Source organism: Euleptes europaea, chromosome 10 (assembly GCF_029931775.1).
Source record: "Euleptes europaea isolate rEulEur1 chromosome 10, rEulEur1.hap1, whole genome shotgun sequence".
In the NCBI taxonomy this organism is placed as follows: domain Eukaryota; kingdom Metazoa; phylum Chordata; class Lepidosauria; order Squamata; family Sphaerodactylidae; genus Euleptes; species Euleptes europaea.
Window position 1 is genome coordinate 45,475,229 of NC_079321.1, and position 23,046 is coordinate 45,498,274.

Genomic DNA, 23,046 nt, shown 5'->3' on the forward strand with positions numbered 1-23,046 from the left:
TATGGGAGGGTGGCTATGAATGTTTTTGCTTAATTTAAATTAATATAAATACGGCTTGCCTCTAAACAGTTGTTAAATGTGAGGTAGAGTCTGTGGGTTGCTTGGCTCATTAGTATAATACAGTCAAATACAGTATTTTAAAATGACAGACTGCAGTGCATTTTTCAAAAAAATTATGGCATCAATCCAATGCAGAGTTAGGCACGCTGAAGCCTAAGTGGGTTTCAGTGGTTAATATCTGTGTTGAGTTGTGGCTATGGAGTTTTTCAGATGTGTCAAATATTGGTTGCCTTATATTGCCGATAAACGTTCCTGTGTTTTTTAAACAGATTGAACTTGGCCACATGTTAATATATTGCAACCCACAACTTGCTGCTCAGGAGACTTGTTGTGAAATATCTGAAAACATGGTAAGTTATGAAAATAAAAATGCAAGGTGTTTTTTTTAAATCAGTAAATTCCTTCCTGTGTGTGTGTGTTAAGTGCTGTCAAGTCGCTTCCGACTCATGGCGATCCTATGAATCAGTGTCCTCCAAAATGTCCTATCTTTGACAGCCTTGCTCAGGTCTTGCAAACTGAGGGCTGTGGCTTCCTTTATTGTGTCAATACATCTCTTGTTGAATCTTCCTCTTTTCCTGCTGCCCTCAACTTTTCCTAGCATGACTGTCTTTTCCAGTGACTCTTGTCTTCTCATAATGTGACCAAAATACGATAGCCTCAGTTTAGTCATTTTAGCTTCTTTCGTAGTGCTTAAAAAATGTAAGAAAATTCTGTGGTGTTATTGAAATGCCTTTTCTTCAGAACGGAAGCCTAAAATACATGGTTATTTTTCATCACAAAAAATATGAGAAACTCTGGAGAAACAAGATGGCTATCAGAAAAGGAATCAGAAAGACATTTGCTTCAAGTGTGGTTGGATAAGGAAGTGGGTGAATTTTGGCCTGCAGGCCAGTTGTTATAAATATTGAATGGAAAACGAGATTCTAAAATGTTTAATTAAAAAAGCAAACCACTACATGCCATACTACACTGATATCATGGTTAAATTTAGATCTGTCTTTATGTTTGCTAAATTGGCACCATTTTAAAAAACTTGTTGAATTTAATTGTGTATGCAATATACATGATAACACACACATGGAATGTGTAACTTGGAACAACAGTGTTAAAGTTAAAGATCTTTCCAAAGTGAAAAGATAAAATTCAGAGAGAGACTTCCGAGATCATATGTGGGATATGAGAACAGTGCGGGTCACATCATTACAATATTTATGTTATTGGCTCTTTTAAATTAAGATGGAATCTTAAAAAGATTTAGTCTTCCCTAATATTGTATAAAGCATAAACAAATCACTCTTGGAGTTGAGTTCACAGTTTTCATAATGCTTGCATCCATTATTATTGTGCTCTAGAATACATTACAGGAAGTATATTTTGATCTGTGTTTAAATAGACTTAAATCAAAATAACATTTATAATTTCAGTGTCCTTTGGAAGAACACCTGAAAACTACTGCCGCATCACCATCAACTGTTCGTGTGAGTGAAATACATGCACTTCCAATAATGGAACAAAAACCTGAAGAAAAATGCTTTTGCTATCCAAACAAGGTATTAATTCATTTTATGTACTGCTTGTGCCTTACGTGATCTGTATTAAGTTTGTACTGCTGCTGAATATTATTTTAGTTATAATTTTGTTTATCAGAGATATGGATATGCCAGATGGCAAACAGTGCCTTTTGTTCTCTATATCTCAGTTAAGATGTAACATTAGAGGAAGTTCTAAATTACGTTATGTAGACTTTACTAATGTGTGTGTGTGTGTGTTAAGTGCCGCCAAGTCGCTTCCGACTCATGGCGACCCTATGAATGAAAGTCCTCCAAAATGTCCTATCTTTGACAGCCTTGCTCAGATCTTGCAAATTGAAGGCTGTGGCTTCCTTTATTGAGTCAATCCATCTCTTGTTGGGTCTTCCTCTTTTCCTGCTGCCTTCAACTAATTTAGGCACGGTGAATACACAAAAAATGGCCTGGAGCCCATGAATTGTACTACATAGCTTGTGGGAGTTATTTGTTTACTTCATTTAAACCGGACTTTCTCCCTAGTGAGGACCTGAAGCAACTTACATTGTTCTCCTCTCCTCCAGTGTATCCTAACAATAACTCTGTGAGGTAGGTTAGCCTGAGAGTTTGTGATTAGCCCCAGTAACCTACCATGGCACATTGGAGATGTGAACATAGGTCTCCCAAACCCCAGCTCAACACGCTAATCACTTCACCACCCTGGCTTTCTGCGTGTGGGATGGAGCTATTCAGAACCTGTCTCAGGACGGGCCCTTCCAGGAGCCGCCCGGGCCATACTCCGGCCCCACCAGATTCCCCGGCGGGGTTCCCCCCCCCCCGCGGGGGCGATGGTGAAAAGCTGCGGAGGTGCCCACCCCTCTGGGGGCAGGCCCTGCGACAGCTCCTCACCTTTTTCTTTCTCCCCAGGCTCCCGGCGAGACAGCAAGGAGGCAAGCCCTCCAGGGATCGGCGAGGCCGGCTGCCAAACCCCAGCGACGGACGCGGCCAGAATGACGCGCGCCGCCGAGCCCCGCCCCGCGCAACAGCTGGGCTTTGGCAGGGCACGGGCGGGGCGGGGAAGAGCTTGCCAGCCGGCGGCTCAGCTTCCTCCCACGGGGGCGGACCGAAGCCCTTATTTGGGACTTCCGGGGGCGGGCTGGGGGGAGGTCAGGGGCAGGACCTCTCTGGCCTGGAGAGAATATAAGGCCAGAGAGGAGCCTCGGCCGGGGAGGATTGCAGCAAGAGGTGGGAGAGGTTGAGCTGACTCTCGACAACCTGGCTGCGTCCGAGGGGGAGGAGAGCTCTGATTCTCCCTCAGACTGGTCTGAGGCCGAGGAGGCTCCTCCGCACCCCCTTCTCCAGGGCAGAGACCCCGGGGGTTGCTGGGGACGAGGCGCGGCGTGACAGAACCTGTAGCCTAAAGGGGAGGAATTAAAAGCTCACAGGTTTATGCAATAAACTACCTGACTAGCTTGGAGGTTGCTGGAGGACTTACCTACACAAGGCCATGTTTGCACTCCTGTGCAACTGCTATCTCACTTTCATTTGAAAGCTGGGTTACTCCACAGTAAATCAGTAGTATATGTGGTACTGTTAGATGCTTTGATGGCATTCAATTTTTGTACCCCACATGAATGCAGTTGTGTGCTGAGAATTGGTGGTACTGATGTCATATGTGGGTGGGATCATGTTTATCGTGGGGGGGGGTGTCTAGGCAACTCATGTGCTAGCCCATAGTTAGTCCTGCTCCTGTAAATGTCCATCAAGTTCAAAATCTCATTGTGCTCCCTCACCCATTATGAGTCCAGCCCACATGAAACTATGGCTACTTGATGGGTTACATGAAAAACCACACAGCAGGATTTTTGAATGAGAGAACAGAACACCAGTTTGCAGGCACACAATAACTGGAAATGTGTTTAACTGGAATTATGCAGGAGCAACTTCAATTTTTTAAAAAAAGCAGCTCTGTTGGAATTAGTGAAATACCAGATTAACAGGCCATTGGTCCATCAAGATCAGTATTGTCTACTCAGACTGGCAGTGGCTCTCCAGGGTCTCAGGCTGAGGTCTTTCACATCACCTACTTCTTGAATCATTTAACTGGGATGCTGGGAATTGAATCTAGATTTTTCTGAATGCCAAGCAGACGCTCTACCACTGAGCCACAGCCCCTTGTTAAGAGGCTGTATGCACAGCTGTAGCATAGCTTCTGTTGGGAACAATGCCAGTGCTAGGTGGCCAAAGATTGGCTTTTAATTGTTGGATTCATGTGGCCAGATGACAGAGAGGGAAGCAATGTCCTGAGGTCACACAGGCCATCAGGACTTTTCCTGGTGGCCTTAATGGCCAATCTGCCCCTGGCCGTTACCAACCTGTCTGTCTTGCCACAGTCTGGCAAGAAAGGTTTCCAAAGGTACCTTCAATTAAGATGGCTTTAAGCAATGCGTGCTGTTAGACCTTGGCTCCCCAAGAAAACGCATGCAAGGAGCTCATGTCAAATTTTACTGCCTCTCTGCAACTGAGGAAGAACGGTTCGAAAAGGACTTTTGCAGCCGGCCGTTCCTTTTTGCTTTTGCTTATGCTTACTTCATTCATTGAACTTTGTTTCTGTGTTACCAAGTGGACTTTTTAGTGGCAATTTGTTATTAGGACATTCTTATCACCGCAAGTGTGTTGTTATAAGTGTTTTGTACGTGGAAAATGTATGCAATGTCGAAGTCATTGACTACAAGCAATTTGTAAAACTTGTGTCTCTTTGCTTGCCACATTTATGTCCCATGCAAGATAACATCTACTTTGTGGATCCTTGTGATCCTTTGTACACACCTGTGTTTGTGGCAGGATTTTCATTACATTGTATTCATCATATCTTGGACACCGTGCTGTTTCTCTTTTTGTTGCTAAACCTCCAAATCATGCCTGCAGATTTCCCAGAATCACGACTGATCTCCAGACTACAGAGATCAGTTCCCTTGGAGAAAATGGCTGCTTTAGAGGGTCAACTGTATGGCATTACACCCTGCTGAGGTCCCTCCCTTCCACAAACCCCACCCTCCTCAGCTCCACCTCCAAATCTCCAGGAATTTCTAAACACAGAGTTGGCCACCCTGCAGCATAATGTAATGGTCAGTGAGCTGTACACTGATCTGGGAGAGTGAGGTTTGAATCTCCACTCTCCTATGGAAGAGCCAGTGAGGTCTTTCAGCCTAACCTATTTTGTAAGGTTGTTGTAAAGATAAAATGGAGGAGGGGAGAACAATGTAAACCTGTTAGATTCCCCGTTAAGGAGAAAAGCAGAGCTTAAATATCAAAGCAGATAAACAAATAATCAAACAAATCTTCACAGAGCCTTTCTCCTGGTTAGATAAGAAAATAACACCACATGAGCCCACACTGATTTTGCTGCCCTAGAATTTTCACTTCATACAAAACAAATTGCAACAAATCAAGTGTGAACAAACATAGAATAAAGATGAGAAAAACCTGGGAGAGCAATGGGTTAGGAAAAACATTCCCTGAATTGTGAATAATAACTAAGTGAACAAAATATCGCAATAAAAGGGAATACCCCTCATGAAGATTGTCAGTTGCCTTGACCTGGATGGCCCAGGCTAGCTTGATCTCATTGGATCCTAGAGGCTAAGCAGGGTTGGCCCTGGTTGGTACTTGGATGGGAGACCACCAGGGAAGTTCATGGTTGCGACACACAGGCAGGTAATGGCAGACCACCTCTGTTTGTCTCTTGTTTTAAAAATTCTACGGAGTCGCCATAAATTGGCTGCCACTGGAAGGCACTTTTCACCACCAGATTGTCAGGTAATGGTTCAGTGTTAAAGGAGATTAGAGTAATCTAGAAGACAGACAAAAAGGGTGATTTAAACTCTTCACATTGATTGGATAAATGTCACTCGAAGGTACATTGTAGGGATGGAAGTTCCAAACAGTAGAAATGACTGCTTCCTCAAATACCTGGTTTGAGAGCTCACACAGTATGTGGCCATCCTTGGATCATTCCTTAATGGAGCATAGGAACAGGACTACAGTATTAAGATAGCAGGGCTAGTAGGGATGAGAAGTATTGATAGACTCAAATTCCTTATGCAGGGGTTGGAAGACACCACTCTTATGACCTTTAACTTAAAAGGTAAATAGGACAAAACTGGAGGCACCCAACACAAAGCATCCAGGTTCATTAGAAACAGAAGGCTAGCAGAGGACAGAGCACCAGCAAAAAGAAGAGTTGGTTTTTATATGCCGACTTTCTCTACCATTTAAGGAAGAATAAAACCGACTTACAACCCTTTCTCTTCGCCTCCCCACAAAAGACACCCTGTGAGGTAGGTGGGGCTGAGAGAGCTCTAAGAGAACTGTGACTAGCCCAAGGTCACCCAGATGGCTTCATGTGTAGGAGTGGGGAAACCAACCCGGTTCACCAGATTAGCCTCCACCGCTCATGTGAAGGAGTGGGGGAATCAAACCTGGTTCATCAGATAGAGTCCACCACTCCAAGCCACCGCTCTTAACCAGTACACCACTCTGGCTCTGCAAGTAAGACTGCAAAAGGCTCAATTGGCAGTGACAGCGCAGCCTAGTACAAACCTGTAAACTTGTATATATGATCCCATTGCATACATATTATCTCAGGAGTCCTGAATGAAAAAATTCTATTTGAGTTCAGAAATGTCATTAACAGAGCGTGTCATGGTAATAGGACCTTCCTGAAAAGTGCTCCCATTCCCCCGCCCCCAGCTTTCCTCATCTTATTTGATCCCTTATTGGACATATTACACTCTCTGGCTAATGTATATACGAATATATATGGTGCCATCAACATATGGTAAAATTCTATGGAGAGGGGGCAGGGACACGAGGACACCACTGGTGATGATGTGAAGTCACTTCTGAAAAAAAAGCAGTTTGCCCATAGAGCTTCTGGTGACTCGAAGGAGGTATTCCCAGCAATGTATTAAGAGTTTGAAAATGTTATAAAAAATACTGTTCGCACTTTCTATGTATTCCCACCGATGTATTAAGAGTTTGAAAACATAAAAAATACTGTTCGCACTTTGTTTGGCCCCTTTAGCTGTGAAGACGTCTTCCAACCATTTATAAGCCTTGGCATCCAAAAACTCTTTTAAAGCGATGTTTTTTGCAACATTTTCAAACTCTTAATACATCGCTGGGAATACATAATGCGGTAACCCCCATAGAGTGAAGTGATACCACTTCTGGTTTTTTCCTGGAAGTGATATCACAACATCACCTGCAAGCCACTGGAATATTGGCAGGTAACAGCTGGTGGGGTGGGATATTTCACACACACACCCCGCAGACATATGATAACCCTTTGTGTGTGTGTGTGTGTGTGTGTGTGTGTCTGTGTGTGTGTGTGTAATTGAGATCCCTTTTATATATATGTAAAATTGCCAATTAAATTCCCCTAAAAAGGCCCTAAGTGTGAGTGGGCCACTTAGCACCATTTTTAAAAAGTATGTTAAACACCAGTGGTAATCTGAACCTTTTGTTTGCGTCTTCTTAATGTCATGTGAATGCTATTTTCATAAATTCGGCTGATGTTAAACTACAGCAGACATTTTTCTGTGCTAATAAATGGTCATATTCTGAATTCATTCCTCAAAATTTTTTAATTTGTAATTGGTAAGTGTGAAAAACATGAGTCAGCCTGGGGAATATCTGTAGGATTTTAGAACTGTTTTTCCCTTGATGGTTTCAAACCTCTGTGTAATTCTGAAGTCTAGAAAATGACATAAAAATTGCTGTTAAAAATATTTCGGGTTCCAAACTTAGTAAGTGGACTACACACAAGTTCTCTTGAGTGTGGCTGTTTGTGTATTCAGTGTGAAAAAACATTAATAAATTATCTGTTAAATCATTGCTCCTAGATTATTGCAGCAAGAATGACAAAAAATGTTAGGAAATATTAAATATAGGTGTTTAAAATAATCCAGGCATGATAATGTTCTTGTTACCTCTGAGCACACAATTAAGCCTGTTTTCTTCTTCTAGAATAACTTCACCAGCATGGGCAAGAGATATACTGTAGGGAGGAAAAAATGGACTGTGTTTAGGGAACCCAATCTTTCACCTGGGAGAGACCCCCCCCCCACCAGTTCTACCCAAAAAGTAACGAAGCTGGTTTCCCCTGTCTTAGGAATATACCGAGTTTCAGACATTAACAACCCTTATACTGATCCCCAATTGTGTCTCTTTACAAATCTTTGTGACATAGCCATAGTGACGAGCTTCATTGTCAGGGGTGAACTGGCCCTTATAGCTAGGGTTCCAAGGTCGCTCTTCGCAGCCGGCGGGAGGTTTTTGGAGCGGGGTTTGGGGAGGGCGGGGTTTACTTCAATGCCATAGCGTCCAATTGCCAGAGCAGCCATTTTCTCCCGGTGAACTGATCTCTATCAGCTGGAGATCAGTTGTAATAGCAGGAGATCACCAGCTAGTACCAGGAGGTTGGCAACCCTACTTATAGCCACTAGGCAAAGCCCCAGTGGGCCGATGGCCTGCCCTCCATTTAAGCTGGTCCTGCCCAGGGATGAAGGGCGGTGTGCAGCGTGAGGCACATGGTGCCTGGCCCAGATGAGTTATGAGCAATGGAAGGTACCACTTGACCTGAGTGAGCTAGATGGCTGCACCCAGCCTGGGCAAGCAGCGTGGCTGGAGGTGCCCAGCCTGATAGAACTTTGTGCAGTATGTGATTGGAGGTGCTCAACCTGGCGGAGCCACATGGAGATGTTCAGCTGAACTGGGAGAGTTGTAAAACCATAGTGTTTCGAGCAATTCCTAGAAGAAGGCTGAAGTCACTTCTGGGTTTTTCCCAGAAGTGACGTCACGCCATTGCCCAATGGCAATTTTAAAATTATTATTCTCCCGCCGGCTGCAGGAGTGGCAGCATGTGATCCCTCGGGTGGGAAACTGGCAGCCTTAGATAACACTGTCCATGTAGGGGTGTGCTTATGTTCCTTATTTTAATGAAATTTCAGAACAGAAAATTCTGGCTTTATTTTAAACAGGGAGAAGCAGGATTGCCAGGAGTCGCTGGCTTGCCAGGCCAGAAAGGAGAAAAGGTAAGGTACCACTTCCATGCAGAGCTTCACTAACAACTTTCATACTTCCCTTCTATTAGGTTTACATCTTGAGATGCTTTTAAAAGAGTCTGGAGAGAAAAAAATATTACATGGTGATCATTCTTTGTTGTACCCCATCCGTATTTCCCTCTGCTTATTCTGGGCCCTTTAAAATATCCTTGGATAAGCACCGGTTATACATGTCAAGGTGCATTTCTGTAGTGTAATATATTATGGCTGGTGCAGCATTCTTTCACTGTCTGCTGAACTTAATATTTTGTATCGAGGAAGGCAGTTTCCACTTGCCGTTACTGAGATTCTTATAGGTATGCCACATCTGATTGGTGAAAATACTACTTTTCAAAATACAGTAGTTCATTGCTAGACGTATACATTATTTGATGGGTATCTTCTGCATACTTTTATGGGGTTACAGTTTGCATATATATTTTAAAAACCACAAAAGGAAATTGCCTAACGTATCTGGTGACTGAAGAACATCACAGTAGCAATGGGTTACTGCAGGGTATGCCTTAGTCTCATGCCCTGGATATAATTGAAGGCAACAATCAGTTGAGCTGTTTTCGTATATCCCAGAACTGCCCTGTAGCCTATGAAAGGATGCTGTGGAGTTCATGGCTATTTGAATGTGATTCATTAATAGCAATTTTCAATCAAATAAATATTCAGAAATATGATAGACATTGTAGCTGAATTTTATGATGTCTCTTTTCACTGATCATTTTGGCAATCAGAATAGAAAAGTTTGTGTATACATAGGTGATCAACATTTAAAAATTCCTTTTAATTCTTGATTTCCTCCCTTTTGACAGCTATTTGATCTTCCCAAAATAAAAATTTGCAGTCTTAAATTAGTTTACATTTTAAACTGAAACAGTAATAGAAACAACTGGGCACTTTTTAAGTAATAAAGAAGGGAACTCATATTAGTGCTTGCCAGCTATTGCTTAGACTACATGCAAGAGCCAGCGTGGTGTAGTGGTTAAGAATGGTGGTTTGGAGTGGTGGAGTCTGATCTGGAGAACTGGGTTTGATTCCCCACTCCACATGAGAGCGGAGGCTAATCTGGTGAACTGGATTTGTTTCCCCGCTCCTACACACGAAGCCAGCTGGGTGACCTTGGGTTAGTCACAGCTCTCTCAGCCCCACCTACCTCACAGGCTGTCTGTTGTGGGGAGGGGAAGGGGATTGTAAGCCGGTTTGATTCTCCCTTAAGTGGCAGGGAAAATCGGCATATACAAACCAACTCTTCTTCATATGTGCTACCTAAAATATTTTTGAGCCTCTCACCTAGGGATGCCAACTTCCTGGCATCCATTTCTCACTGCTGCTCTGGTGGCTGGTGGGAGGGGAAAAAAATTAAACCACGGCCAGTGCAACAGCACTACATCTATTCCAGAGAAAACCTGGATGTGACATCAGTCCACTTGAGCTACCCTAAGTCACTTCTAAGTATTCCCTGGAAGTGATGAAGTAGCACAGCCAACGTTGTGCTCCCCATGTCCTAGACCCCAACCCTCTCACTGGCGCTTTTCCTACTGACTTAACTCATGAACATTCTTGTTGATGTAGCTATGAGTCAGCACAGTGCTGGAACCCACCAGGGGTAATACAGAAGTTGCTAGCCCTGGAGGGCCGTCAGCATTTGCCTCTAATCTTATTTGCACCGGCATGCTATCTAGGGTTGCCAACCTCCAGGTGGTAGCTTGAGCTCTCCCACTATTACCAACTATTACCAGAGGACTGGAGAATGGCCAACGTAACACCCATTTATAAAAAAGGTTCCAGGGGGGACCCAGGAAATTACAGGCCAGTTAGCTTAACGTCTGTCCAGGTAAATTAGTGGAAAGCATTATTAAAGATAGAATTGTCAAGCATATAGAAGGGCAAGGTCTGCTGGGCAAAACCCAACATGGCTTCTATAAGGGTAGGTCCTGTCTCACTAACCTATTAGAGTTTTTTGAAAGCGTCAGTAAGCATGTGGACAGGAATGAGCCTGTGGATATTGTGTATTTGGATTTCCAAAAAGCTTTTGACAAAGTCTCCCACCAAAGTCTGCTAAGCAAACTTCATAGTCACGGGATAAGAGGACAAGTCTTCTTATGGATTGAGAGCTGGCTGAAAAATAGGAAGCAGAGAGTAGGAATCAATGGTCAGTTCTCCCAATGGCGGGATGTGAGCAGTGGGCTTCTGTAAGGGTAGAGCAATGGGGTGCCTCAGGGATCTGTGTTGGGACCGGAGCTTTTCAACCTGTTCATCAATGACCTGGAGTTGGGGTTAAACAGTGAAGTAGCCAAGTTTGCAGATGACACCAAATTATTTAGGGTGGTTAAAACAAAATCGGACTGTGAAGAGCTCCAGAAGGATCTCTGCATACTGGAAGAATGGGCATTAAAATGGCAAATGAGATTCAATGTGAGTAAGTGTAAAGTGATGCATATTGGGGCAAAAAATCCCAACTTCACATATACACTGATGGGATCTGTGCTGGCAGCGACAGATCAAGAAAGGGATCTTGGGGTGGTAGTGGATAGCTCAATGAAGATGTCAACCCAGTGTGCGGCTGCTGTAAAAAAGGCAAATTCCATGCTGCCCATAATTAGATGAGGAATAGGGAATAAAACTGCTGATATCATACTGCCCTTGTACAAATCTATGGTGAGACCACACTTGGAATACTGTGTACAGTTCTGGTCACCACACCTAAAAAAGGATATTACAGAGCTTGAGAAGGTGCAGAAAAGAGCAACCAAAATGATTAGGGGACTAGAGCAACTGTCCTATGGGGAGCGGTTAGGACGCTTGGGGCTGTTTAGCTTGGAAAGAAGGCGGCTAAGGGGAGACATGATAGAGGTCTATAAAATTATGCATGGTTTGGAGAGAGTGGACAGGGAGAAGTTTTTCTCCCTCTCCCATAATACTAGAACACGGGGTCATCCGCTAAAGCTGGAGAGCGAGAGATTCAAAACAGATAAAAGGAAATATTTTTTCACACAACACATAGTTAAATTGTGGAACTCCCTGCCCCAGGATGTGGTGATGGCTGCCAGCTTGGCTTTAAGAGGAGAGTGGACATATTCATGGAGGAGAGGGGTATTCATGGCTGTTAGTTAGAATGGATACTAGTCATGCTGCATATTATCTCTAGTATCAGAGGAGCATGCCTATGATAATAGGTGCTGTGGAACACAGGCAGGATGGTGCTGCTGCAGTTGTCTTGTTTGTGGGCTTCCTAGAGGCACCAGGTTGACCACTGTGTGAACAGACTGCTGGACTTGATGGGCCTTGGTCTGATCCAGCAGGGCCTTTCTTATGTTCTTATGTTCTTAACTGATCTCCAGGCGACAGAAATCTGTTCACCTGGAGAAAATGGCTACTTTGGAAGGTGAAATCTATGACATTATACCCCATTGAATCCCTCCCCTCCCCCAAACCCCGCCCTCCTCAGTCTCCATCCCCAAAATGTCCAGGTATTTCCCAACCTGGAGCTGGCAACTTAGCTACTACTAATTTGTATTATCATTGCTGTGAATGGATGTGGTAATTTGACCAATATTTGTAGTGTTCCATAGTAGCCTCCATTTTTCCCCATGGGGAAAGGCTTTTTTTTATATATATATAATTTTTTATTGAATTTTTAACAAAAACATACAATATAAAAAGGAAAAGAAAATATATATATATAAAAAACATTTGATCTTCCTGGCCCGAGTGTAGTTTCAGTGTGCCTCTGCTTTCAGGGTAATACTGACAAGACAGTCATTCTTATCCATTTTACCACTGCCTTGTCAGTCTTTAAATTATTTTGTGGTGGTGTGTTCCCATTAGGGTTGCCAGGTCCCTCTTTGCCACCGGCAGGAGGTTTTAGAGGTGGAGCCTGAGAAGGGAATGGTTTGGGGAGGGATTTCAATGTCATAGAGTCCAATTTCCAAAGCAGCCATTTTCTCCAGGGGAACTGATTTCTATCGGCTGGAGATCAGTTGTAATAGCAGGAGATCTTCAGCTAGTACCTGGAGGTTGGCTACCCTAGTTCCCATTCCAAACTCTTCTCTGAAACTGCAGCATTAATGAGGGCAGGAACAAGGGGTGCATGGGTGCTTTGAGGATGCAGGCAGACTCCCTAGCATCCCCTTCTAATCCAGTGCCGGGCTCTGCATTTGTAGCATCAACCTCCACCATGGAATCTTGCTGGGTGACCTTAGGCCAGTCACATATTCCCAGCCTAACCTACCTCACAGGGTTGTTGTGATGATAAAATGGAGGAGAGGAGAATGGTGTAAGCCGCTCTGGGTCCCCATTGGGGAGAAAAGCGAGAGATAAATAAAATAAATAAATAAAAATAAAAGTATCCTTACAGCTCTTCGCGGCCTTCTTGAGCCCATGTTTTTGGCCATATTGCCAAACGTTTGTTTTGCCTCTTTGAGCCTGTTTTAACTATATATCCAGTGTGGTTCTGACTGAGCCTGCCCTTTAGTTCATGGAATGGGTCTATCTGTGACCATGTTGTGCCCCTTGTCCTGAGGCTGTCCTGGTCAGATTGGTTTTTGCGCTCACGTTCTCTTTTAATTTCTACTACTTCCGTATATATGTTTTCCTCACGTATTTGCAGAGTGCAGTATTATCTGCTCTTAGTCTCTGTCTTGCTAGTGTAGAAAAGCACTGCTTCCTCCCCTTTTATCATGAAAGCCCCTTTAATCATGTAAGTATTTCTGCATATCTTCTGCATACTGAAATGCATCATTTTGCTGAATAATGTCAGTGGCCCTGAGTAACTCTGTTATTTATCAAGACTCAGAGTTAGTTTTCTTCTTTTTCATTTCCAGTTCATAATTTCTAAGTGCAGACCAAAGTACTTATTATGCTTTATCAAATCATATGGCTAACACTCTGTACAACAATTACATCTCATCTCGTTTCTGATGCTCCCATATATGGCCTTCATTTGTGTTAATGATGCCTCCTAATTTTACCATCATGTTCCAGCTGTATATCAGATATCATCAGCATCCTTTTTCCATCACCAAAGCTGCTAATAAAAATTAGTTTCCCATCGTCTATCTTTGATATTCTAGCTGCATATCACTGAGCCACCTAAAAAATTGCCTTTCCATACAGCTTTTTATCTGTTGTTTTAACCAGCTCCTTATCTGTCTATGAGACCTCATTACAGCCCATGATTTCCAATTTAAGTAGTACTCTCCCATATGGTGCTATATCAGATGCTTTGCTGAAATCCAAATAGACTAAACTTACTGCATTTCCCTTGTCCAGAAAACCAATTATCTTTTCCAGATTAGTTTGACATAGTCTACCTTCCATGGGCTTATGCTGTATTCCTTTTGGTTTGACCTTTTCTTCCTGTCTTATTCATTCCTCCACTATTTCCTTAGGGATCTTAAGTTGCATTGATGTGAAAAAGCAAAGCAAAACACTCCAGTTAAAACAGCGCGTCTTGATGGCAAAATATTTACAAAAGAAGTCCCCTTGCTTGGAATGGCTTATGCATACATAGCAGATGTAGAGGATTGTAACTACAGGCTTGGTTTGGATCTAACATTGAAGGAGCCTGGGGAATCACACTATGCCTCCTCTCCCTCTCTCCTCTTCTTGTAAAAGCTACTATGTGAATGAGCCTTGAGAGAGCCTAGGGCTTACTCATGCAATCCCTCCTCACCCTTCCCTACCCACTTCTTGCACAGCAAGATAATCAATTATTTCTGAGTTTACAGCAAATCATAATTTCCCATTGCATCTGAACTGGCAAACTATGGTTGGCAATTGCCCTGCAAACCAGGATTGTAACTGGGAATAAACCATTGTTAAAATCCTGGTGCACTATGGTTTACCAACTGTCAAATTATTTTTCAGTTTGTATAGGGAGGAGGGATTATGAGATTTGATTCCCTGGTCTCCATGAATTGACAAAACATGGTTTCTTGCACAGATACAGGACATCATCGTGGGACAAATCAGACAAATAGTGCAGTCATACAAATGCTTTCCTGGGAGTAAGCCAGGACTGCCAAGCCTCCAGTTGTGGTGGGGCATCCCCTGCCCTGAGCTCCTATTACCCACTCCCACTCCAAGTGGTGGCAAGGAGAAAAAAACTTCTGGGGAAAACCTAGGAGTTGCCGGAAACTCTGTGCTACCACCATCCTAGAAAACCCGGACGTTATATCATCATATTCACAATGATGCCCCCCTCCATGTCCCTGCCTTCAAATTTCCCAGGCGACCCAAGAGTAAGCTCCATTGAGTAGATTCTGAGCACACCTGCTAAGGTTGGCACTTCAAGTCTAAGAGCAAATTAGATGTATCAGGCAGACACTCATTTTTAATTCACATGCCTGGTGCATTCACATATAAAGCAGAGGTGCCTACTTTTACACCAAAAGAGACGTGGATGAGGAGAGCTAAATCATCGCTGTTGCTTCAGCCTGCTTCTTCCAGGCCGGCCCCAATGTTGCAAATCAGTTAGACTGGAGAGAAAAGAGCCTGAGTGAGGAAAGTTCAGTTCCCTCACCCCTGCACAGCTTTTGATGTAAAAAAAATTAGCTAACCACTATCAGTTTATATGTGAGTGGAGCAGACAACTGTCACATCTGGTTTGGCTCTGGCAGCATGAAAGAAAGCACATGACACTAACTGTGTATCCAAGGTGGTAGGGTTTTTTTTTTTTTTTTTTTTTTGAACCTACAGGGGAAAAGAGGCTGACTGTGTCCCAGTACTTCTGGCATTCAAGATACCGTGATTCATATGAAGCATCCATTTATTTAGTTTGCTTTCCGACCATTTCTCTTTAGATTGAGCAAGGCAAAGGGCGCCCTGAAAGGTTGATGTGCACATTCCTCTGGGAGTCAGGCTGTGCAAATGCGATCCGTTTTCTGAAGGACGTGTTGCCTTGCCTCTCTGCAGTGTTACTCATGAGTTACTTGGCAGCATGTCAAGGCTGGCAGAAGCCTTTTCACTGGTTGAGGAGGAAAAGCCAGCTGTTGCACTGCCCACTACCTCCTCTTCTGGCTCGCGGAGATTATTTTCTCATTTTGTGCTGGACACCTGCCAAGGGAGGAGGGTGTGCTGCTTCCTCCCTCCCTGAGAGCTGTGCATGAAGTGAGAGAATCAAGATCCCAGAGAGGCTAAATACCCCGAGACACCACATTCTGCCAGCTTCATACAGAACACTGTGGTCTTGTGTGTGTGTGTGTGTGTGTGTGTGTGTGTGTTAAGTGCTGTCAAGTCACTTCCAACTCATGGCGACCCTATGAATCAAAGTCCTCCAAAATGTCCTATCTTTGACAGCCTTGCTCAGATCTTGCAGATTGAGGGCTGTGGCTTCCTTTATTGAGTCAGTCTATCTCTTGTTGGGTCTTCCTCTTTTCCTGCTGCCCTCAACATTTCCTAGCATGACTGTCTTTTCCAGTGACTCTTGTCTTCTCATAATGTGACCAAAGTATGACAGCCTCAGTTTAGTTTGGTCTTACATGGTGTTTTCTTGTCAGTCTTCTCCTGTTCCAACCCACTATGTCATGGCATGCTATATTGTCCTGTTTGATTTTTACATCCCAGTTGCAGTTTTCTGGCTCTCAGCAGCTGTTGACTGTGAAGCACTTCATGTTATGTATTTATTTAAAATATTTATATACTGTCTCTTCAGAGACTTGCTTGAGGTGGCTCTAGTCTAGTGTAGAAAAATTACTTCTATATATGCAGCTTAGGTCATACACCTAAGAGCAAGCATGATAATCAAATGTCACAATTTCTACTGTTTTTTATTCTTTATTTTTCAGGAAGGTACTTTATGTTAGGGAATATTTGAAGTGGCCTTCAGAACAGACACGCAGTTTAAGCATCAGAAAAGGTGCCATTGATTTTAGCCATTCCTCATTGTCTCTCTTTATTCCAGCACAGTTCTCTGCACGCATGTACTAGAAATGTGAAAAACAAAAAGAAATATCATGAGAGGCTCTCATGCGAAGTAGCATTATGCACTTTGTTCTGGTTCCAGTGCAAAAAGAGCACCCGTATGCAGATGAGCATTTAGGCGTAACCCGGTTATAACATTCGGCGTATCTTCAAGGCAGTTGTTAAGTAATAAAATACAGACAGAGTATGCACTTCGTTACTACCTTGCCTGTACCTATTAACCTGGTACCTCAACTGAGTGACAAACTGTTTTAGAATTAAGGGTAGCTAGCTGTTACAATTTATTATAAGACATGCCATCACAATGAGGTGTTTTCCTGTTCTCTGTGACAAAACATGGCCTTTGCCATGGGAAAGATTGTGTCACTCCTGGTATAAACCTACACACCTGGTACTCTCTGCCTCAATATTTACTTGTGTCATTTCGCAGGGCGGTGAAACAGCTGCTGCCTGTTCTCAAGCTTTACGTAAAAAGACAAGAAGAGCCTCCCTGGATCAGACCAGTGGTCTATTCTAGAGTTGCCAGGTCCCTGGTCAGGGTGCAAGGTCCTTTGCCCCCCACTCCCATTGCCCAAAGCCACTCTGAGTAGCAACAGGATAATTTTTTTTAACTCGCAATGCCAGCTGTGGCATCATGTCAATTCTAGTAAAAAAACAGAAGTGTCAGAGGGTAGCTCTAGGAATCACCAGAAACACTATGGTAAAACCACAGGGTTACTAGTGATTACCAGAGCTACCTATTCCACTTCTGAGGGCTTTTTTAACCAGAAGTAACAAGCCAATAAGAGCACTGTGGCGCAGAGTGGTAAGCTGCAGTACTGCAGTCCAAGCTCTGCTCATGACCTGAGTTTGATCCCAACGGAAGTTGGTTTCAAGTAGCCGGCTCAAGGTTGACTCAGCCTTCCATCCTTCTGAGGTCGGTAAAATGAGTACCCAGCTTGCTGGGGGTAAAGGGAAGATGACTGGGGAAGGCACTGGCAAACCACCCTGTAAACAAAGTCTGCCTAGCAAATGTCGGGATGTGACATCACCCCATTGGTCAGGAATGACCTGGTGCTTGCACAAGGGACCTTTACCTTTTTTTAACATCTATGATAGTCTGTGTTTTTCTGACTTCCAAGGCCAAGTTGCAAGACCTCTATACAATAATGCAAGCTTTCGTAGATGGAAGATCAGAGTAACAAACAATGCAATCCTAAATAGAGTTACACACTTCTAAGCCCCCTGACTTCAATGGACTTAGAGGAGTGTAACTTTCTTAGGATGGCAGTGTGAATGTCATATTGTGTTAGTAGACTTCAGTGTAAGTTTCTGGGTTTATTTATTTTTTCATTTTTTTGTTTGTTTCATTTTCATTTTTGGTTATAGTCTGCCTTTCTCGCTGAGACTCAAGGTGGATTACATGGCGTAAATTAGAGGTCTTTTAGATGTTTAAGAGTTACTCATGCATTATTACATGGTTTAAGGAAAAAAATAATAGAAGATGACTGGTGAAAATATAGGATAGTAACAGCCTGTATATCACAGAAATTGTCCAATAGGCCAAATGCTGGTTGCTCCAGACATAGATAAACATTGAATTGAATAGTTTATTAGACTTCCTCCTCTATCGAAGACACAATTGCCTTATGCGGGCATAATTTCATAATCTAATTTGCTGTGGCGTATAGTTATCTTAAAGGCTTAAGGAAAAAGCTGATTTACTGTTATGAAGCAGCTGTGTATATTTAGCATGGTTTCTCTTCTTGTCTGTCTTTAACTCCTAAATATATCTCTCCAAAGGCCCTCTGAGTTTGAAGTTTTAATAATAATATTTCTCAATTTTTAACTCTTACCGGTCAGCTGCCTCACTAGCTAATAAGTTAGACATCCTTTTTTATATGACATAGAACTACATTAATTCAGAGTATGCAACATGTAAAAATACACTGCGAGAGACAACAAAATGGTTCAGAGCTCTCTTAAAATAGCTGGAAGCAACACAGGAAGCAAACGACGATGCAGTACTCATTCCGTGGGTGGTCACAGAAGCTGACATGAGTCATTTCTGCTCATCCTCTTCTCCCTCTCCTAAGCATTGCTTGTAACGTACTCAGGATTGGGTCCTGCTGCTGGTGGCGGAACCAACTTAACCCGCGCCTGCATTCAGAACTGTTTGAATGGGGAACACTAAGCATCATTTACTTCAATTCACGGGGTTTGAATTTCTGGATGGAGTGCAGCTGCTCATCCATGTGTCGCTCATTTTGCTTGATTTGCTCATCCTCATGCTCACACATGCCGGTAAATAAGTGTTGCCAGCTGGGTTTTACAGGTGCAGCCCTTTGAGTTCCCCGGGAATGAACGCTGTGATTTGAAGGAGACAGGTATAAAAGCTGCAGGATGCTGCTTGCGGAGGCAATTTAGTGCATACAAAGGAGGAGTGACTTACAGAAATCTTTTATTTTTAGAAAGCGGTGGCTGGAAAATACGAACTTTCTCCCTTTAGCTAAGGACTTTCCATTACTTGTACATTGCTTTTAGCAATGGTGAAGATTTTATTTCTTTAGCCCCTTTAGCTTAACTTTATTAAGATCATGGTTCTTGTAAGAATATTGGGTATTCTTGCTATGAACAACATTGGACAAGGCCATCCTAAGCAAGGCAGCGCCTTTTGGAGTCCACTGTACTTAACATGTAACTCCGCTTAGGATGGTACTGTGAGTGACATAATGTTTCATTATTGGGATGCCCTGAAGATGTAAGCCATATTAATTGAGAAAAGGAAGCTAAATTGTTTTCTAATGAATCATAGCCTTTTAGGGCAGAGTGTAGGGTTGCCAAATTCCTGGAGATTTGCGAGTGCAACCTGGGGAGGGTGGGGTTCAGGGAGGGAAGGGGGCTCATTAGGGTATAATGTCATGGAGTGCTCCCTCCAAAGCTGTCATTTTCTCCAGGGGAATGGGTCTCTGTCATCTAGATAGTTGTAATTCCAGGAGATTGCAAGACCCCACCTGGAGATTGGCAACCATAGCTGGGTGTGACCTAAAGATAATGTATAGTATGATCTGGATGTTCAAAAGATGTGGAAATTTTAGCAAGACGTTCTGAGATACTACTTATAGGGCAAACTCCTTCACAAGAAGCCTCCTGGGTGACCTTGGGCTAGTCACAGTTCTCTCAAAACTCGCTCAGCTCCACCTACCTCACAAGGTTCCTGTTGCTGGGGCGGGGAGGGAATGTGATTGTAAGGCTCTTTGAAACTGCTTAAGGTAGAGAAAAATGGGGAATAAAAACCTACTTTTCTTCTACAGAGGGAGGGGGGAACTGGTGGAGATCAGGGCAACCATGTACTTTTTAAACTAAAAAAGTACTGATTTAACTAGTTGTGCACAAGTGGTGGTAGGACCAGGGCAGTGATTTTTACAAAGCAATTCAGTGATGTTACCGTGAAAATATAGTGTGATTCTAAGAAAAGTTACTCCAGTCTAAGCCCATTCATTTAAATGGATTTAGAATGGGGTAACTCTGCATATGATTGTGCTGCCAGACTGCTCCAAAACTGATGTAATAATGCCTTGTTATGTTCAGCATTGATCAATGTCTGGAACACTAGACCGCCTAGATTTTGTAAATTACCAGTTCATAAATAAAATTGTTGAATGCCCATGATCGTAACAAAAAAAGATAGTAGATACTGACTTTTAAATGTGTGCTACCAAGGGGAAATGAATTCTATGCCACATGCTAAATGGGAGATTGAATGCAATATTTTCCATCAACATTTGGCAAAAAAATCTAGTATAGATTTTCAACTTCAAGCTTTAATTTCTGTTTTATTTCCTTTCCTTTCCAGTATATAAAATTATTTCCACAATATGTTCATAGTCTGTACCTGTCAGGATCTTGAGGTTGGTTAGCGTAGTTAGTAGGGTTGCCAACCTTCAGGTGGTAGCTGGAGATCGCCCCCTATTACAACTGATCTCCAGCCAATAGAGATCAGTTCACTTGGAGAAAATGGCCGCTTTGGCAATTGGACTCTATGGCATTGAAGTCCCTCCCCTCTCCAAACCCCACCCTTCTCAGGTTCCACCCCCAAAATCTCCAGGTATTTCCCAGCCTGGAGTTGGCAACCCTGGTAGTTAGCCTTAGGTGCTTGCTTCCCAAGTAAAAGAACAACTCATTTCTCTTCAGATCCAAACAACAGAATTCATTAATATTCAATAGGAACAATAGAAAAATGCAGAACTGAGTATAGGAGAACTGTCCTTGTTCTTATTCCATATATTAATTCAAATTTACAATCCTCTGAGGCTTTATTTATATAAATAAATTTATTTTGTAGGGTGAAGAAGGTTCAAAAGGAGAAAATGGAATTCCTGGAGAGAAGGTAAGAGTCCTGCCTATGATCTCACGAAGTGTAAACTTTTAAAAACAGTGGAGAAAGTTTGGCAGAAGGGAAGACTTCTTGACAGTCTTACACTATTGCTGATTTATTTTCATTCTTATATATTTAATTGTGAAGAGTGAAAAGGTAGTTCTGAAGACTGTTTCTATTTCCGAAGTATCCTTAACAGACATTTATTAACAGTTAATGGATTTGTATTTATTTATTGGATTCATAGCCTACCCTATCCCAGCCACGACCGGGCTCAGGGCGGGTAACATCAACATACAGGGCGGGGGGGAGCTTTGTTAAAATCCATGCTGCTAAGGCTGGCAGCATGGATCTAAGTGAAGCTCCTCCCTCCTGCTTTCCTGGGACTCCTGGGAAGGTGAGCGGTGGGGGGCGGGGTTCATTAAGATCCCTGCTGCCAAGATCCCACACTGGAGCAGGCTCCCATTTCTGTGATTTCCCTGCTGCTGTGGCTGCACTAGCAGCAGAGGCTGGCACAGCTCCGCAGCTTCCTGGTGCCGGTGTGGATGCCACCTGTGATGGCGTAGATGCCCCTTAAAAAGGTAAAGGTCCCCTGTGCAAGCACCGGATCATTACTGACCCGTGGGGTGACGTCACATCCCAACGTTTCCTAGGCAGACTTTGTTTACGGGGTGGTTTGCTGGTGCCTTCCCCTGTCATCTTCTCTTTACCCCCAGCAAGCTGGGTACTCGTTTTACTGACCTCGGAAGGATGGAAGGCTGAGTCAACCTTGAGCCGGCTACCTGAAACCAACTTCCATTGGGATCAAACTCGGGTCGTGAGTAGAGCTTGGACTGCACTACTGCAGTTTACCACTCTACGCCACGGGGCTCCTAGATGCCCCTTACCCCAGGTTAAATGGGTACTTATACCGCTGTGGGGTCACGGAGGCTCCTATGGAGCCCCCCCCCCCTCAGGATTGCAGCCTTAGATTGTATTTTGGCACTATGAATGTTCCGGTGTTTTTCTTCAGCTTTATTAACTTTTCATGGTCTGTACCACAGTTGACTCCTGATCTTGATTTAGCAGACACAATAAAGCTTCTCCAGCTTCTTCTTCCAATTATGTTATCTATTTGATTTCCATATTGGTGGTCCAGTGATGTCCATGTATACAATCGTTTATTTGGTTGCTTGAAACATGTTTTTTCAATGTACAAATGGTTGTCTTCACAGAATTGTATGAGTCGCTCTTTCATTTCATGCTCCAAATCTGCCAACAGTATTTGATTCTGCTTTGTTTCCTACTTTCGCATTCCAGTCACCTATGATTATCAGCATATCTTGTTTAGGTGTGTGATCAATTTCTTCGTGGATACTTGCATAAAAGCTTTCAATTTCTTCCTCATCAGCATCTGTAGTTGGGGCATTAACCTGACTGATGGTTATGCTGATAGGCTTTCTCTTAAGTTTGATTTATATGATTGATACAGCTCCTGACTGCCTGTGCTTCACCTCGTCTCACTATTAAAGCAACTCAATTTCTTCTATTTTTGTCATTCCCCAAGTAAAACACTTTGTAGTTTTCTTACTGAAAATGTCCTAATCCAGTCCACTTTAGTTCACTCACTCCCATGATTGAAATGTTTAAACGTTCCATTTCTCGTTTTACAATTTCAAGCTCACCTTGATTCATCCTTCTCACATTCCATGTTCCTATTATATGCATCGAATAGCTTTGGACTTTCCTTTTGCATCCATTCTTGTCAACCACTGAACATCCTTTCGGTTTTAGTCCAATCACGTCATTAAGAACAGCGCTAGTCGTACTTGTCCTTTGCTCTTCCCTAGTAGCTGATTGAGTGCCATCTGACCTGGGGGTACCATCTTCCAGCATTCTATCTCTTTTCATTTTGGATTGTCTCATTATAGGGTTTTCAAGGTAAGGGTTGGTCTGAAGTGGTTTACCACTCTTTTAGCTGCCAGCAAGTGGTTGGCCTATAGATATAAGACATCTCTTTTCATTTTGATAGTTTTGGTGATCAGTACCTAGTGACTGAGGGGATTATTCACAACGTGGCGTGATGGATGCCTGAATATGAAAG

The 23,046-nt window shown here is 43.1% G+C and overlaps 1 protein-coding gene across 1 annotated transcript in view; it reads left to right on the top strand.

The window, feature by feature from the left end:
- The window catches only part of LOC130483412 (collagen alpha-1(XIX) chain-like), a 69,471-nt gene extending 46,672 nt beyond the window's left edge, over positions 1-22,799 (top strand). Inside the window, exons 4-8 of the mRNA XM_056856174.1 lie at positions 330-410; positions 1,485-1,610; positions 8,609-8,662; positions 20,931-20,975; positions 22,737-22,799. Of these exons, the coding sequence (XP_056712152.1) occupies positions 330-410; positions 1,485-1,610; positions 8,609-8,662; positions 20,931-20,975; positions 22,737-22,799 (369 nt within the window). The remainder of the gene's footprint in view (positions 1-329; positions 411-1,484; positions 1,611-8,608; positions 8,663-20,930; positions 20,976-22,736) is intronic.
- Positions 22,800-23,046: the final 247 nt, after the last annotated feature.